Source organism: Pseudophryne corroboree, chromosome 6 (genome assembly GCF_028390025.1).
Source record: "Pseudophryne corroboree isolate aPseCor3 chromosome 6, aPseCor3.hap2, whole genome shotgun sequence".
Lineage (NCBI taxonomy): Eukaryota > Metazoa > Chordata > Amphibia > Anura > Myobatrachidae > Pseudophryne > Pseudophryne corroboree.
The window spans coordinates 224,615,989-224,631,064 of record NC_086449.1 but is presented as its reverse complement, the minus strand read 5'-3'; the positions used below and the strand labels follow the sequence as shown (position 1 = coordinate 224,631,064).

General features: G+C 43.6%; 1 protein-coding gene across 1 annotated transcript in view; it reads left to right on the top strand.

The window, feature by feature from the left end:
• The window catches only part of SLCO3A1 (solute carrier organic anion transporter family member 3A1), a 619,509-nt gene extending 611,789 nt beyond the window's left edge, over positions 1 to 7,720 (top strand). Inside the window, exon 10 of the mRNA XM_063925735.1 lies at positions 4,349 to 7,720. Coding sequence (XP_063781805.1) covers positions 4,349 to 4,728 — 380 coding nt within the window. The 3' untranslated portion in view covers positions 4,729 to 7,720. The remainder of the gene's footprint in view (positions 1 to 4,348) is intronic.
• The last annotated feature ends 7,356 nt before the right edge of the window (positions 7,721 to 15,076 follow it).

The window sequence follows — 15,076 nt, the reverse complement described above, 5'->3', positions numbered from 1 at the left end:
TGAGGAATTATTTGGGGATGGTCTCTGGGACCTCGTATCCACAGCAACTGCTGGGAAGAAATAATTTTACCTCAGGTTTCCTCACAGACAAAGGTACAGTCCTTTCGGCTTCAGAAAAGCAAGCGGGTCAAATGGCGCTTCCTTTCTGTACAGAGACAAGGGTAGAGGGAAAAAAGCTGCACCAGTCAGCCTGTTCCCAGAATCAAGATTCTTCCCCCGCCTCCTGTGAGGCCACACCATGACGCGGGTGCTCCACAGGTGTAGCCAGGTACGGTGGGGGGCCGTCTCAAAAATTTCAGCAATTAGTGGGCTCGCTCACAGGTGGATCCCTGTTTCTTTCAAGTAGTATTTCAGGGGTACAAGCTGGAATTCGAGATGTCTCCCCCCAGCCGTTTCCTAAAATATGCCTTGCTGACAACTCCCTCAGGCAGGGAGGCTGTGCTAGAGGCAATTAATAAGCGGTATTCCCAGCAGGTAATACTCAAGGTGCCCCTACTTCAACAAGGACGGGGTTACTATTCCACACGGGTTGGGGTACCGAAACCGCATGGTTCGGTGTGACCCATTTTATATTTAAAATCCTTGAACACAAAAATTCAAGTTCAAGATGGAATCGCTCAGGGCGGTTATTCCAAGCCTGGACGAGGGGGATTACATGGTATCCTGGGACATCAAGGATGCTTACCTGCATGTCCCCATTTACCATCCTCGCCAGGAGTACCTCAGATTTGTGGTACAGGATTACCATTACCAAGTCCAGACACTGCCGTTGGACTGTACATGGCACCGAGGGTGTTTTATCAAGGTAATGGCTGAAATGTTGATACTCCTTCAAAAAAAGGGAGTTGTAATTATCCCGTACTTGGACAATCTCGTTATAAGGGCGAAGTCCAAGGAGCAGTTGGTAGTCGGGGTAGCACTATTTTGGAAAGTGCTACAACAGCATGGTTGGATTCTAAACAGTCCAAAGTCACAGCTGGTTCCTATGACACGTCTACTGTTCCTGGGGATGGTTCTGGACATAAACCAGAAATAGTGTTTCTCCCGGAGGAGAAAGCCAAGGAGTTGTCATCTCTAGTCAGAGACCTCCTGAAGCCAAAATAGGTAGCGGTGCATCATTGCACGCGAGTCCTGGGAAAAATGGTAGCTTCCTACGAAGCAATCCCATTAGGCAGGTTCCATACAAGAACTTTTCAGAGGGACCTGTTGGACAAGTGGTCCGGATCGCATCTTCCGATGCATAGGCTGATAACCCTGTCTCCAAGGACCAGGGTATCTCTACTGTGGTGGCTGCAGAGTGCCCATCTTCAAGAGGGCCGCAGGTTCGGCATACAGGACTAGGTCCTAGTGACCATGGATTCCAGCCTTTGAGGCTGGGAGGCAGTCACACAGGGAAGAAATTTCCAGGGACTTTGGTCAAGTCAGGTTATTTCCCTACACATAAATATTCAGGACCTGAGGGCCATTTACAAGGCCCTGAGGCCGGCAAGGCCTCTGCTTCAAAACCAGCCGGTACTGATCCAATCAGACAACATCACGGCAGTTGCCCATGTAAACCAACAGGGCGGCACAAGAAGCAGGATGGCGATGGCAGAAGCCACAAGGATTCTCCGATAGGCGGAAAATCATGTGTTAGCACTGTCAGCAGTGTTCATTCCCGGAGTGGACAACTGGGAAGCAGATCTTCTCAACAGACACGACCTCCACCCGGGAGAATGGGGACTTCCTCCAGAAGTCTTCCAATAGGATTGTACACCATTGGGAAAGGCCACAGGTGGACATGATGGCGTCCCGCCTCAACAAAAAGCTATAAAAGATATTGCACCGGGTCAAGGGACCCTCAGGCGATAGCTATGGACGCTCTGGTAACACCGTGGGTGTACTAGTCGGTTTATGTGTTCTCCCCTCTGCCTCTCATACCAAAGGTACTGAGAATAATAAGAAGGCGAGGAGTAAGAACGATACTCGTGGATGGCCAAGAAGAGCTTGGTACCCAGAACTTCAAGAATTTATATCAGAGGACCCATGGCCTCTGCCACTCAGACAGGACCTGCGGCAGCAGGGGCCCTGTCTGTTCCAAGACTTACCGCAGCTGCGTTTGTCGGCATGGCGGTTGAACGCCGGATCCTGAAGGAAAAGGGCATTCCGGAGGAAATCATTCCTACGCTTACTAAAGCCAGGAAAGAGGTTACAGCAACTCATTATCACCGCATATGGCGAAAATATGTTGCATGGTGTGAGGCCGAAAGGGCCCCAACAGAGGAATTTCAACTAGGTCGATTTCTGCATTTCCTGCAAGCAGGAGTGACTATGGGCCTTAAATTGGGTTCCATTAAGGTACAGATCTCGGCTCTGTCGATTTTCTTTCAAAAAGAACTAGCTTCAGTACCTGAAGTTCAGACATTTATAAAAGGAGTGTACATATGGTTTGTGTAATCCCGCACCAGTTTTTTAATTATAATTTTATTATATGATTTGAATGTATTGTGATACCTTCTGCGTTGCTTAAATTATTTTGTGTTATCTCAACCTCATGTAGCCTTATACGCAGGTGCTCTCCAAATGCTTTAGAGTCATAGACTCATGTAACACTAATGAAGAAAAAAGAAAAAAGAAGCATTTTTCTGGACGCACTATACCACTAATGATTTACTTAAAATGTCTATACTTTATTAGATATGCATTAAAATATAAGGAATTGGTGAAATATTAAAATATAGTGTGAAATAGAAAAACAGATTGTGAATAAAAACTACCATTCGGAAACGAGTAGTTTTTATTCACAATCTGTTTTTCTATTTCACACTATATTTTAATATTTCACCAATTCCTTATATTTTAATGCATATCTAATAAAGTATAGACATTTTAAGTAAATCATTAGTGGTATAGTGCGTCCAGAAAAATGCTTCTTTTTTCTTTTTTCTTAATTATTTATAAAAGGAGTGCTGCAGAGTCAGCCCCCGTTTGTGCCTCCTGTGGCACCTTGGGATCTCAACGTGGTGTTGAGTTTCTTAAAATCACATTGGTTTGAACCACTAAAAACCGTGGATCTGAAATATCTCACGTGGAAGGTGGTTATGTTATTGGCCTTGGCTTCTGCCAGGCGAGTATCAAAGTTGGCGGCTTTGTCTTGTAAAAGCCCTTATTTGATTTTCCATATGGATAGGGCAGAATTGAGGACTCGTCCCCAGTTTCTCCCAAAGGTGGTGTCAGCGTTTCACCTGAACCAGCCTATTGTGGTGCCTAGGCTACTAGGGACTTGGAGGACTCCAAGTTGCTAGACGTTGTCAGGGCACTGAAAATATATGTTTCCAGAACGGCTAGAGTCAGAAAATCTGACTCGCTGTTTATCCTATATGCACCTAACAAGCTGGGTGCTCCTGCTTCTAAGCAGACTATTGCTCGTTGGATTTGTAGTACAATTCAGCTTGCACATACTGTGGCAGGCCTGCCACAGCCAAAATCTGTCAATGCCCATTCCACAAGGAAGGTGGGCTCATCTTGGGCGGCTGCCCGAGAGGTCTCGGCTTTACAACTTTGCCGAGCAGCTACTTGGTCAGGGGCAAACACGTTTGCAAAAATTCTACAAATTTGATACCCTGGCTGAGGAGGACCTGGAGTTCTCTCATTCAGTGCTGCAGAGTCATCCGCACTCTCCCGCCCGTTTGGGAGCTTTGGTATAATCCCCATGGTCCTTACGGAGTTCCCAGCATCCACTAGGACGTTAGAGAAAATAAGAATTTACTCACCGGTAATTCTATTTCTCGTAGTCCGTAGTGGATGCTGGGCGCCCATCCCAAGTGCGGTTTATCTGCAATACTTGTACATAGTTATGGTTAACTAAATCGGGTTATTGTTGAGCCATCTGTTGAGAGGCTCTATTGTTTCATACTGTTAACTGTGTTTCATATCACGAGTTGTACGGTGTGATTGGTGTGGCTGGTATGAGTCTTACCCGGGATTCAAAATCCTTCCTTATTGTGTACGCTCGTCCGGGCACAGTACCTAACTGAGGCTTGGAGGAGGGTCATAGTGGGAGGAGCCAGTGCACACCAGGTAGTCTAAGATCTTTCTAGAGTGCCCAGCCTCCTTCGGAGCCCGCTATTCCCATGGTCCTTACGGAGTTCCCAGCATCCACTACGGACTACGAGAAATAGAATTACCGGTGAGTAAATTCTTATTTTAATAATTTTGCCTTTTTTTTCCTTTAAAGAAAATGTGTAAAATATAAAGATATTTGGTCCTGTATGCTACCAAAAGAAAGCCTCATCTGGCTATATCGGGTACAAGTTATCCTACAATAGAAACTAGAAATTGATGCATTAACTTTTTCCTTGTCTTCCAGGCTTCATCCCTCCACCTTTGATATTTGGAGCTGGGATCGATTCCACCTGTCTCTACTGGAGCACATTCTGCGGGGAGCAGGGAGCCTGTGCATTGTATGATAATGTTGCCTACAGATACCTTTATGTCAGCATTGCTATAACTTTGAAGTCATTAGCGTTTATCCTTTATACCACAACATGGCAATGCCTGAGGAAAAACTATAAGAGATACATAAAAAACCATGAGGGAGGGCTCAGTACAAGTGAATATTTTGCCTCAACGTTGACCTTAGATAACCTTGGCCGAGACTCTATTTCTCAAAATAAACCTAAAAGGACAAAATTCATCTATAACCTTGAAGACCATGAATGGTGTGAAAATATGGAATCCGTTTTATAGTAAAAGATGGATGGCCTGACTCTATCCATTGTCCACAAGAGATATTATTTATTTTTTAAAGGGAAAAAAATATATAATTTTATTTCTTTCGATCGGACCTTGGACAGTACTTGGTTTACTGAACTACGGGATGATCTTTGGAAGGAATGAAAGAGATGCAGCTGTTCATTCTCAGGCATGATCTGATCTTCCGGCAGGATGGATACTGCAGCAAGCTGCACGGCTTGTTTTTAATGTAAAGCACTACAGACTCACAACAGTGGTTGAGAAACTAAAGCGAGCTGGCAAGGTACCAGCATAGAATTTAGTGACACCACACAATGCTATATTTTGATTGATACAAACGCAAACCCATTTGCTGGGTAATGGCTGACAGCACACTATGAATGCACTTCAAAATCAGCCCTATCGCTGTGAATGGCAGAAAGATCTAGGCTTTAATAAATCCTAATCAACATAATGGCTTTCAAGACATGAACAGATCAAGTTTGTTCATTCTTTAATTTTTTTTTTTTTTTTGCCAGACCATTGATTGAAATGTAACCCTGCATTGTCATTAAGGCTTGTATCCCATTAATAATCCCGGTAACGGTTCATGGCACTCTTTTCAGTAGAGTGTGATACTGACCTCCCTTTGTCCTGGAAGATTTCAGACTTTCTAAAGTATAATTAATAGGGAGGAAACCTTCCCAACAAAGGAGACAGCTTCAAGCCTTACTAAGGAGATACCTTTAATATTCTGTATGAATGTACAGGTTTTGAGCTGATGCTCTCGCAATGTACACACAACCATTTGATGTATTGTACATCAAAGCACCTTTTCCTATTACGTAACTTACGGTTATACGTCATATGTATGTATTTCCAGGTTCAATGGCATTTGACTGACAACTGATCCTCTAATGATGAAGATGTGGGACATTGATAAAACTAATCAGATTCTAAACATCTTTTTTCTAGTGCAGTTTAGAATATGACAGCAAGCATCCCATTGGTTGCTGTGGGTTGTAGCCACTTCCTTGCACACTACTTGTGCACCGGTTTTCCTAATCTATTCACATGAATGGGACTGGGAAACTGCATGTACAGTATAGAAATATTTATTTTCTCCATCCACCATTTGCAATCTCTAGTGTATACCAGTCCAAACATTGTTGTGGTATAAATCGGGTCTCTGCGCACCTCGCAGGAAGAAGGCGTGGCATCATGGCACCCCCATTTCAATCACTGTAGGTGTGTGCCCAACACTCTTCAATATATTGGCTGCCCCCATGCTCTCCCTGCACCGTGAAAAGATGTTGTGTGCATTGCACAGTATCTATTTACCTGCTGCTCTGTGGTCACAGCGCTCCACCCCAACTCCCCCACTGCGGACCACAGGTGGAACAGCGAGACAGTCCCCAAAAAACTGGACTGTCCCACTGAAAGCGGGAGAGTTGGGAGGCATGTTAAAGTGTATTTGCCTACTCTCTCAGAATTTCCGTGAGACGTCTGAATTTTCAGAGGACTCTGAAGAGAGTAGACTAGTCTCCCAGATCCACCTACTTCCACAGAGAAGGGGGCATGTGGGGGTTTAATAATGTACTGAATTGCATTGTTGTGGCATCACACCTCCATGCATAGACACTGCTGCGAACCACATCATTGTACAGCAGGTGACTAGGGCCATAATCCTGTGATTCATGGCAACACATCCTGTACCTCCCATGTAGGATCCCTCTCCAGGCATTGTAAACAGTATACCTCAATAGGAAAAGCAGCAAAATAGAGCAAAGAATTGCAGCCATCTTACTTAACTGTATAACTAGGTCAAGATAATATGATGTAAACAGATATATATATATATATATATATATATATCTTGTTATTTGCTGGAAGACTTTTGAATTGGTAGCTATAACTGGGGTTTGTCCAATCAGCAGCATTGAACATTGGTGATCATTCAATATAGCCTATATTCTAATTTAACCAGCCTTTGGTTATTAGAAGAAAACAGTACTGACCATGTTTGAGGTAAGTAGCTACCAAAGCACAGATATTCCATGCACCAAACTTCTACATCATGCATTGTTTTGCACCTACGGTTTTTTTCCATTTACTGTGGGGCATATGTACTAAGCCTTGGAGACTGTTAAAGTAGAGATAGATAAACTACTAACCGATCAGCTCCTGTCATTTTTCAAACACAACCTGTAACGTGGCAGTTAGGTGCTGATTGGCTGGTACTTTAGCTCTTTTTACTTTATCACTCTTTAAGGCTTAGTACTGTAGCCCCATAGTACATTTCTATGTGGTTGTATATAACAACATGACGGTTGCGGGGACTGCAAAATGACAGATCGAAGCGAGTTACAAAACCGCTGTATAGTCAAGTGAATACAGCCACAATGATCCCTTACCCTCCTGTCATTAGAGATTAATGAGGCTACATATAAACAAAGCACTGCTCCACAAGTAATAGTAGGAAGGAATTAAAACTGAGCATTTCGATCACATAATTATAATGCAAAGCATTTCCAACGAGGCACTACCCAAACATACAGTGGGCTCCTTGGTATGAAAGGATAACATTCATCAAACTACTGTAACTTTATTTCTATCTGCATTTAAGTGAAATGGCTGTTCTGGTAGGCTTTGCTTCTACAATGGACAATAATTATAAATGGAGAAAGAACGGCATTGGTGGTATGAGAAATGAAATCTCTAATTGCAATAGTTTATTTTCCTGGGCGCTCCCCACAGTAACTAGGATTGACGCTGCACCAACTAGTAGATAATTATAATCATATGTTTTTGTTCTCTGATCTTCAAGCAAATGGTTATCCATTTTTGTGTTAAATCTATAGCGCCAATTAAGTTAGAGAATTTGCCCACTTTCTGCTGCCTTGTGAAGCATGAAGTGTTGATTGTTTAACCAATGTATCAGTCACTGGCAGGCCTTGCCAACCTGTGGCTCTCCAGCTGTTGTGAAACGACACATCCCAGCATGCCTTGCCACAGTTTTGCTATTATGGAATGCTAAAACTGTGGCAGTGCATGCTGGGATGTATAGTTTCACAGCAGCTGGAGAGCCACAGGTTGGTCAGGCCTGTATCAGTGGTTTGTGGATTCTGGAATTGGAACTAACCAGTCCACTGTCTTTGCAGTAGATGTGTAAAAACAACTTTGCAGTGCCCTTTATTTTTACCATAAGGCAGCAGACTATATAATACAGAACAATGAGTGAGAAAAAGCATATAAGAGGGTGTTATGTTCCCTTTTCATTTATCCCTATGGTACCTCCACTCATTATGTAGTCAAACAGAATTTGGTTGGTTAGCCATGCACAGAATTATTTTAGCATAATATTGAAATTAGCTAATATTATGTATGGTGCGTTCAAAAAGTCCTTTTGTTGTGAATGTGACAGCACACTCCGGCCACTTCCACTGGCTGCTGGTTATGCAGTGGCCGCTAGCAGTTTGGACAGGGCTCCACACCTCCGCAGGCACTCCGTGAACACACCATCGGTGGTCGTGCTGTGCAGTCCACGGCCTGTGGGGTCCCGCTCATGCTGCAGGATCTGTGGCAGCTCTGAGATTCCCCACTAGCTTTGTCCCTCTCTGGCCTCTCCCAGCTGCAGAGGAGATCTGCAGCCAGAGACGGTGCTTACTGCGGACGGACTCTTTGGATGCACTGTCTTTTTCAAGTTATTGTAAATGTATGAATGGACTCAGAAAGAGATTCTTCTGTGAAACCAGCAATAAGTCATATATATTTTTCATTCTCAGTTGGTAAAGTTTGTTGATTGTGTGCTTGTTAGTTGTCTCCTTATTATAAGGAAGCAATGCAGAGATGACTGATGAGATTTTATTTTTTTTGTCTTTTGTTTTTGCAAATTGACTGATTCAAATCAAAATTATTATAATCTATTTATATACAGGAAAACCATAATGTGATTGTAGCTGTTTTATGATGTACAGTGATTGCTTGGCACATTTCTGTGTGAGCAGAAAGTTCCTCTAAACTCAGGTTTTTAGTCTCCTGTATCCTGAGAACCTAGAATTTTCAGGAGACTGTAGACAGCTCCCCAACGATAGGGATCTGATCTGGCTCACTGGTGTCACAAGTTATGTTTTGTAAGTTTCACACCTCCCCCCCATCCCCCCACAACAAACAAAAAAGACTGCTTATGTTTATTTATTGTTTGACTTGACACTTTTCTTTGCAAAATGTTTTATATATTTTAAAATTACATATTTATTTTGTATTAATAATTTCACAAGGCTTCATCCAAAAGAGCAAATATTTTCTTGCAGATTCCTACATAAGAAATGTAAAGATGACGAAAGCAATACAATGTCATTATGTTTAAATTGTTTACTTTGCATTATTTTATAATACAGTTGAAAAACAAAAGCATAGCTTCTACAGAGTGATTCTCATATCTAGGTGTGTTTTGCCCTTACTGACTGTTAGACATTCCATTGTTGAAGCATTGGCATCTTTTATCCCTTGAGTGGGCATTGTTTGCTTGAGGATGTACATCCAGTCAGATGGATCGAAGAAAAGCACACTGGGTGATTCTTGTTTTCTCAAAACATGCTGGAAAAAGGAAAAGGTAGCACATTATTCTAGTATAGTGTAGTTTGAAGTTGGGTTTAAAATATGTAGGCCAAATTATTAAGCTAGGTACACACTATAAGATTTGCCAAATGATGGTAACGAGAAGACCCATTTTGATGGACCGAAATGATCCCGAAAGTGGCCGATATACAGTGTACACACTATCATTTACCTTTTGATTCCAAAACATTTTGCCGATCGGTGTCTCCATGTACTGTAGGTATCAGCCGAAATCGGGCCGTGTCTGTACACACTGCATTTTCTGAACAATTCTAAAGTGACGTCACTACATAGCGTGTGCAGCACACGCTATATTGGGAGATGATTCTATACGTTTTGGAATGACTGTCGGACCCTGGTGCAGCACACACACACTAAACAATTATTGGGCCAATGATATCTGCCAGGTTGGCCTGAAAATTGTACAGCGTATACCTAGCTTTAGAACCATATCTAGGGACTAGATTCTATTATATGTGTTACATTTATCACTGTCTCAGATTAGTACATGTACAACTTTCAGTAGCCATAACCAACATGGGCTTGCTGGGACTTGTAGTGCAATAAAAATAGGAAAGCCACCTTGTAGTGCTCCAATGTTTTTCATTTTAGGGCCTGTCCACATATATGTTGGTTAGACACAATATATATATATATTTTTAAATACATTGTGTCATAGTTCTGTGGCATTACTACACAAGCTGTGATCAATTTGGCCTTTGAATATAATAACATTTTAGGGTACTGAAACATTAGCTAAATAGATGTCATGAACCAGGATATATACTTACATTTACGACATTCAGTGAAGACACAGTTGCAGCTTAAATTAAATAAAAGGCTTCAAATGAACTCATTAACTCATAAAAATCTGAGACAAAGGCTCATATGAGTTTATTGCTTTGGAGATCTCTGCCCTACACTTTCTGTGCTGGCACCAATGTCTGCATCGCCCATTCCAAGACAGACACTTAAAATTAATTCAGTATAAATATATAAAATAAATCTTCTGTCATGTCTAAATTTCTCTAACATCTTAAGGGATACTGGGATGTTATCAGTACCAGATTTAGAGGCAGGGCCAGGGGTGCCCCAAATGCTGCCAAAGGAAATAGAGGAAAATCTCGCAGACCAGCGGCTGCTGGACCACTGGACCAGGCTTCAGGATATTCATCCACAAAGCCCTCCGCTTAACGGTTGGCCCCAGCTGCAGGGGGCCTTTCAGGTGGGTGCTCGACTGCAATATTTTGCCCATGTGTGGGCAGAGTCCTGCCGGGACCCTTGGGTGAGGGATCTCATATCCCAAGGGTACCGGTTGGAATTTCAAGCACTCCCTCCTCACAGATTCTTCAGTCAGGCTTGCCAGGTTCACCAGTAGCAAAAGTTACCTTGCAGGACGTAATTCAAAAACTTCTCCTGGTCCAGTGATACAACAGCCGCTGGTCTGCGAGATTTACTGTACCTCTATTTCCTCTGGCAGCATTTGAGGCTCCCCTGGCCCTGCCTCTAAATCTGGTACTAATACTGTCCTAGTATCCCCTACGGACTACAATAAAAATAATTACCGGTATGTATCAAATTCCTGTTTTTCATGGCAAAATAAACGGGAATAATCTCCAATGGAAAAGAAATGAGAAATGCGACATTATATGGTAGCATTGCAAAATCTGGAAAACATTTCCTATTTAGTGACGGACTTTGCAGAATTACTGTAAGTGGTAAAACATACGCTCCAGAGACTTAAAAAAAAACATTTCCATTCCTGCTTGTTTATTAGATGAGGAGGCTCCAAAGAGGTCAGTATACTTAATCTGGTATATAAAGGCATTATGATAGCATAAAAAAACTGTAATTATGTTTTTTTTTTGGAAAGCAATATTATGGACACTTTAAAAGCAGTGATAGGCAACGTGTATTTCCCTTGCTGCTGCTGACCTTCTGCCAGCAACTTCTGCCACCAACCTGTTGCTTGGAGATGAGGTTCAGCTGGTGAGCCACGGACTATCTATGAATGCACAAAGCATCTAACTCAGGGTTAATGGCTTTGTCCCTGTGTATCCTACCTACTACCTGCTTAGAAGTGCACTTTATTCACAACATGTACAAATATTGTGTACTGTAAATCCCTCCCCACTCATGTATCTTTCATGTAGAAAACTATTTTGTCCTAGCTCAAAGTGCAATGTAAAAGGGTCTGGATCTGCCTTGATTTGGGAAGGGCAGTGTGTGTGTGAGTGTGCACTTCTTTAAAAGTGTCTCTCTCTTTCTCTTTCTCTCTTTCCATGTTGGGAACTTCGGAAGTAGGTAGAGAAATGTAAAGCCATCCCCCCTTGTGCAGGATATCATGGCTTTGTCTTTTGAAGTTCTGCAGTAAACATCTGCTCTTTTACTGTTGGCATGTTCAACTGCATTAGATGTGATTGCCACACAGTCAGTAGGAGCTCTATGCATTGTCTATGCACTGCATAGTAGGCCATTTACAGCACCGCACGTCAGGGACTCAACTAGGAGTGTGCAAGCAGTTCTGTCTCCCAGGTTGTAGGGCCCTGGAGGTGGCCCTTATGCTGTCCTATGGCTCCTGCATTTGGATGGCTAGCAGAAATGGCATCCTTCAGTCAGTTTTGTTGTTGTAGATCTGTCTGGGGCATCCTCAGCCATCCTGAACCTAATGGCCCCACCCTGTTGCATGATGTGACAGGGGTGGGGCCGGTACAGGGAACTACGCTATCCTGCTCCAGAACTGCCACACATTTCTCAGTGCCACATCTCATCTGTAAATACAAGAATGGCCATCAAAGCAACGTCCTTCCCGTCTCCCAATGCCAGTCCTCACTTGTAGGACTACCCTATAAAATATACAGACAAAGTAAATACTACAGTAGGTATTTCCTGGAGGGGTGAAGGCATAGAGTAACCAAAGTATCTGATTATAGGTACATAATTGTTGAAATGTTTCTTGACAACCTCTTGAATTATAATATATATATTTTTTTAATTAATAGGGTTATATTTAACTTAAGTTAGGCTTCCATTATACCCTAATGGGTACAAGCATTCAAGAGAGTTATCTATGGAAAGTGTTGCAGGTAACTGTATGGAGTACATGGGGTTGCTCTCTGCAAAGAATAAAATATTTGCTTACATTTGCTTAACTGTTTCTGCAACATGACAGCGTCTGACTGATTGCTATGGATAGCACATTCTCATCACACTCTCATGAAATCACTTTCTGTCTCTGGTTAAGGTTACATACCACAAAACAGCAAGTCTTATACAGTATGATCCAATATATGTTACTGTAACTATCTTACCTTGAATTATTTTGTTGTACCTGTATAAGTGGGAGGAGCCTCTAAAGGTGCCCATACACTAGATGATATAATGAGTGATTTGGCCATTTATGACTGATTGCAACTACAAATCGTTGACAATAGTGCAGATCGTTCAGTGTCTATGAATGATAACGATCACAATGCGCAGTCCCGCTGGTCGTTGGTCAGAGCTTCTGATCTTTCCTGCTGCAGGGAAGATCTGAAGTTATTGTCAATGACAGCATGCTCCTGGATGTAGCCACTCCCAGATCTTAAGATATATCTTTAAGATATAGCACATGTATTGTACTATGGCCCTCATTCCGAGTTGATCGCTCGCTAGCTAATTTTAGCAGCCGTGCAAACGCATAGTCGCCGCCCACGGGGGAGTGTATTTTTGCTTTGCAAGTGTGCGATCGCATGTGCAGCCGAGTGGTACGAAAACTTTTTTTGCAGTTTCTGAGCAGGTCTGAACTTATTCAGCCCTGAATTGACGTCAGACACCCGCCCTGCAAACGCCTGGACATGCCTGCATTTTCCCTAACACTCCCAGAAAACGGTCATTTGACACCCATAAATGCCCTCTTCCTGTCAATCTCCTTGCGATTGGTTGTGCGAATGGATTCATCGCTAGAAGCATTGCCCAGCAACTATGCTGTTTGTACCCGTACGACGCGCATGTGCATTGCGGTGCATGCGCAATAGTAACCTGATCGCTGCACTGTGAAAAACGCCAGTGAGCGATCAACTCGGAATGACCCCCTATATCATTTGCCCAGATCTGTCGGGGGAGTTCAAGGGAAATCGTTAACGAGAAATCATCATTTACAGGTCATCTAGTGTATGGGCACCTTAAGGGACATATCCAATTAGCTTGTCAGACTTGGTTTTGTCTGTGTCCCCGGAGGGGGCGCTAGTGGGTCAGTGGAGGTGGATGGGAGAAAACGAGGAGGCTGGATTATGTTTCTGCGCATGAGCGCAATGATATTTATTATACAGATGATTCACAAACGGCAGCAGAAAATAACAGTAGAAATGCAAATGTCAATTGTACAGCGTAATAGCTGAGAGTCTATGGTAACAGAATGAATGGTGACTGATGAAATGATAACCGGTAGTGATGATAACAGATGAGTGATAACTTGGCAGAGAATATTCTGGTATGGGAACCAGAGCAGATTAAAACATGGAACCAGCAGAGATGGTGTTGTATGGCAAACCTGGTAGCAGAGGCAGGAGTCTGACTATGTCCACAGTGCAGGTGATGAGGCACTGGCAGCATGCAAGCTGCATCACAGGTGGAGAGATGGAACACACCTGGAGTCAGTCTCTACTGCTAGGCTGAAGCACACAGAGATGGTGGTGAGTGTGAAGCCTGTAGATGGAAGCAGGTATTGCTGGGGCTTGTAGTTCCACGGAGCTGTGAGAAGTAACCAGGAGTACAGAGTCTCAGGTAGATAGCCAGGAACACGGAACAGCAGGTAGGTATCCAGGTACACGGAGGAAACAGGAACCAGATCCTTACACATGAGTCGCAGGAGTGACACAAAGTTCAGGATGCCTGCAGACTGATCCTGCAGCTTCATATATACCCCTTGTTAAACAGTCATTGGTGGAGTGAGGAAAAGTGGGTGCGGCCAAGCACCGGATTGGCCGCCGTATGCTGACTGCTGGAGGCTGTCATGGCGGCGCCCATGCCGCGGCCTAGCGGGAACGCGGCGTGCTACACGCCCGCTATCACAGGAGCGCTCCCAGGCCCAGGATGGCGTCTGATGGCAGAGACGCGGATGACAGATGAACGCAGGGACCCAGGACGGAGTCCGCAGCGGCGGACAGATGTCAGCTTGGTGAGTCGATTCCTGACAGTACCCCCCCTTTAAGGGTGGGCACCGAACACCCACGTGGCTTGGAAGGATGAGTGTTATGGAAGACACGGACCAACCTTGGAGCATGGACATCCAACGAATTTACCCAACTTCTCTCCTCTGGGCCATAACCGGACCAATCGACAAGGTATTGAAGACGTCCATACCGGCAACGGGAATCCAGAATCTTGCCAATCTCGAACTCCACGCCCCGCTGAGTTCGAACTTTGGGGCCAACTGGAAGAGCTCTTCGGAAATGATTCAGGACTAAAGGTCTGAGGAGAGAAACATGAAAAGCATTAGGTATTCGCAGAGAAGGTGGTAACTTCAGCTTGTAGGCCACAGGGTTGATGACTCTTTCGACAGGGAAGGGGCCAATGAAACGTGGTGCAAATTTCATAGACGGGACCCTAAGACGGAGGTTCCGGGTAGACAGCCAAACCTTGTCCCCAGGTTTCAGGCTAGGAACTGCGCGTCTTTTGCGATCAGCAAAGTATTTATACCGGCTGGAGGCCTTTTTGAGAGAAATGTGAATCTTCCTCCAGATTGAAGAAAACTGACTCAGGG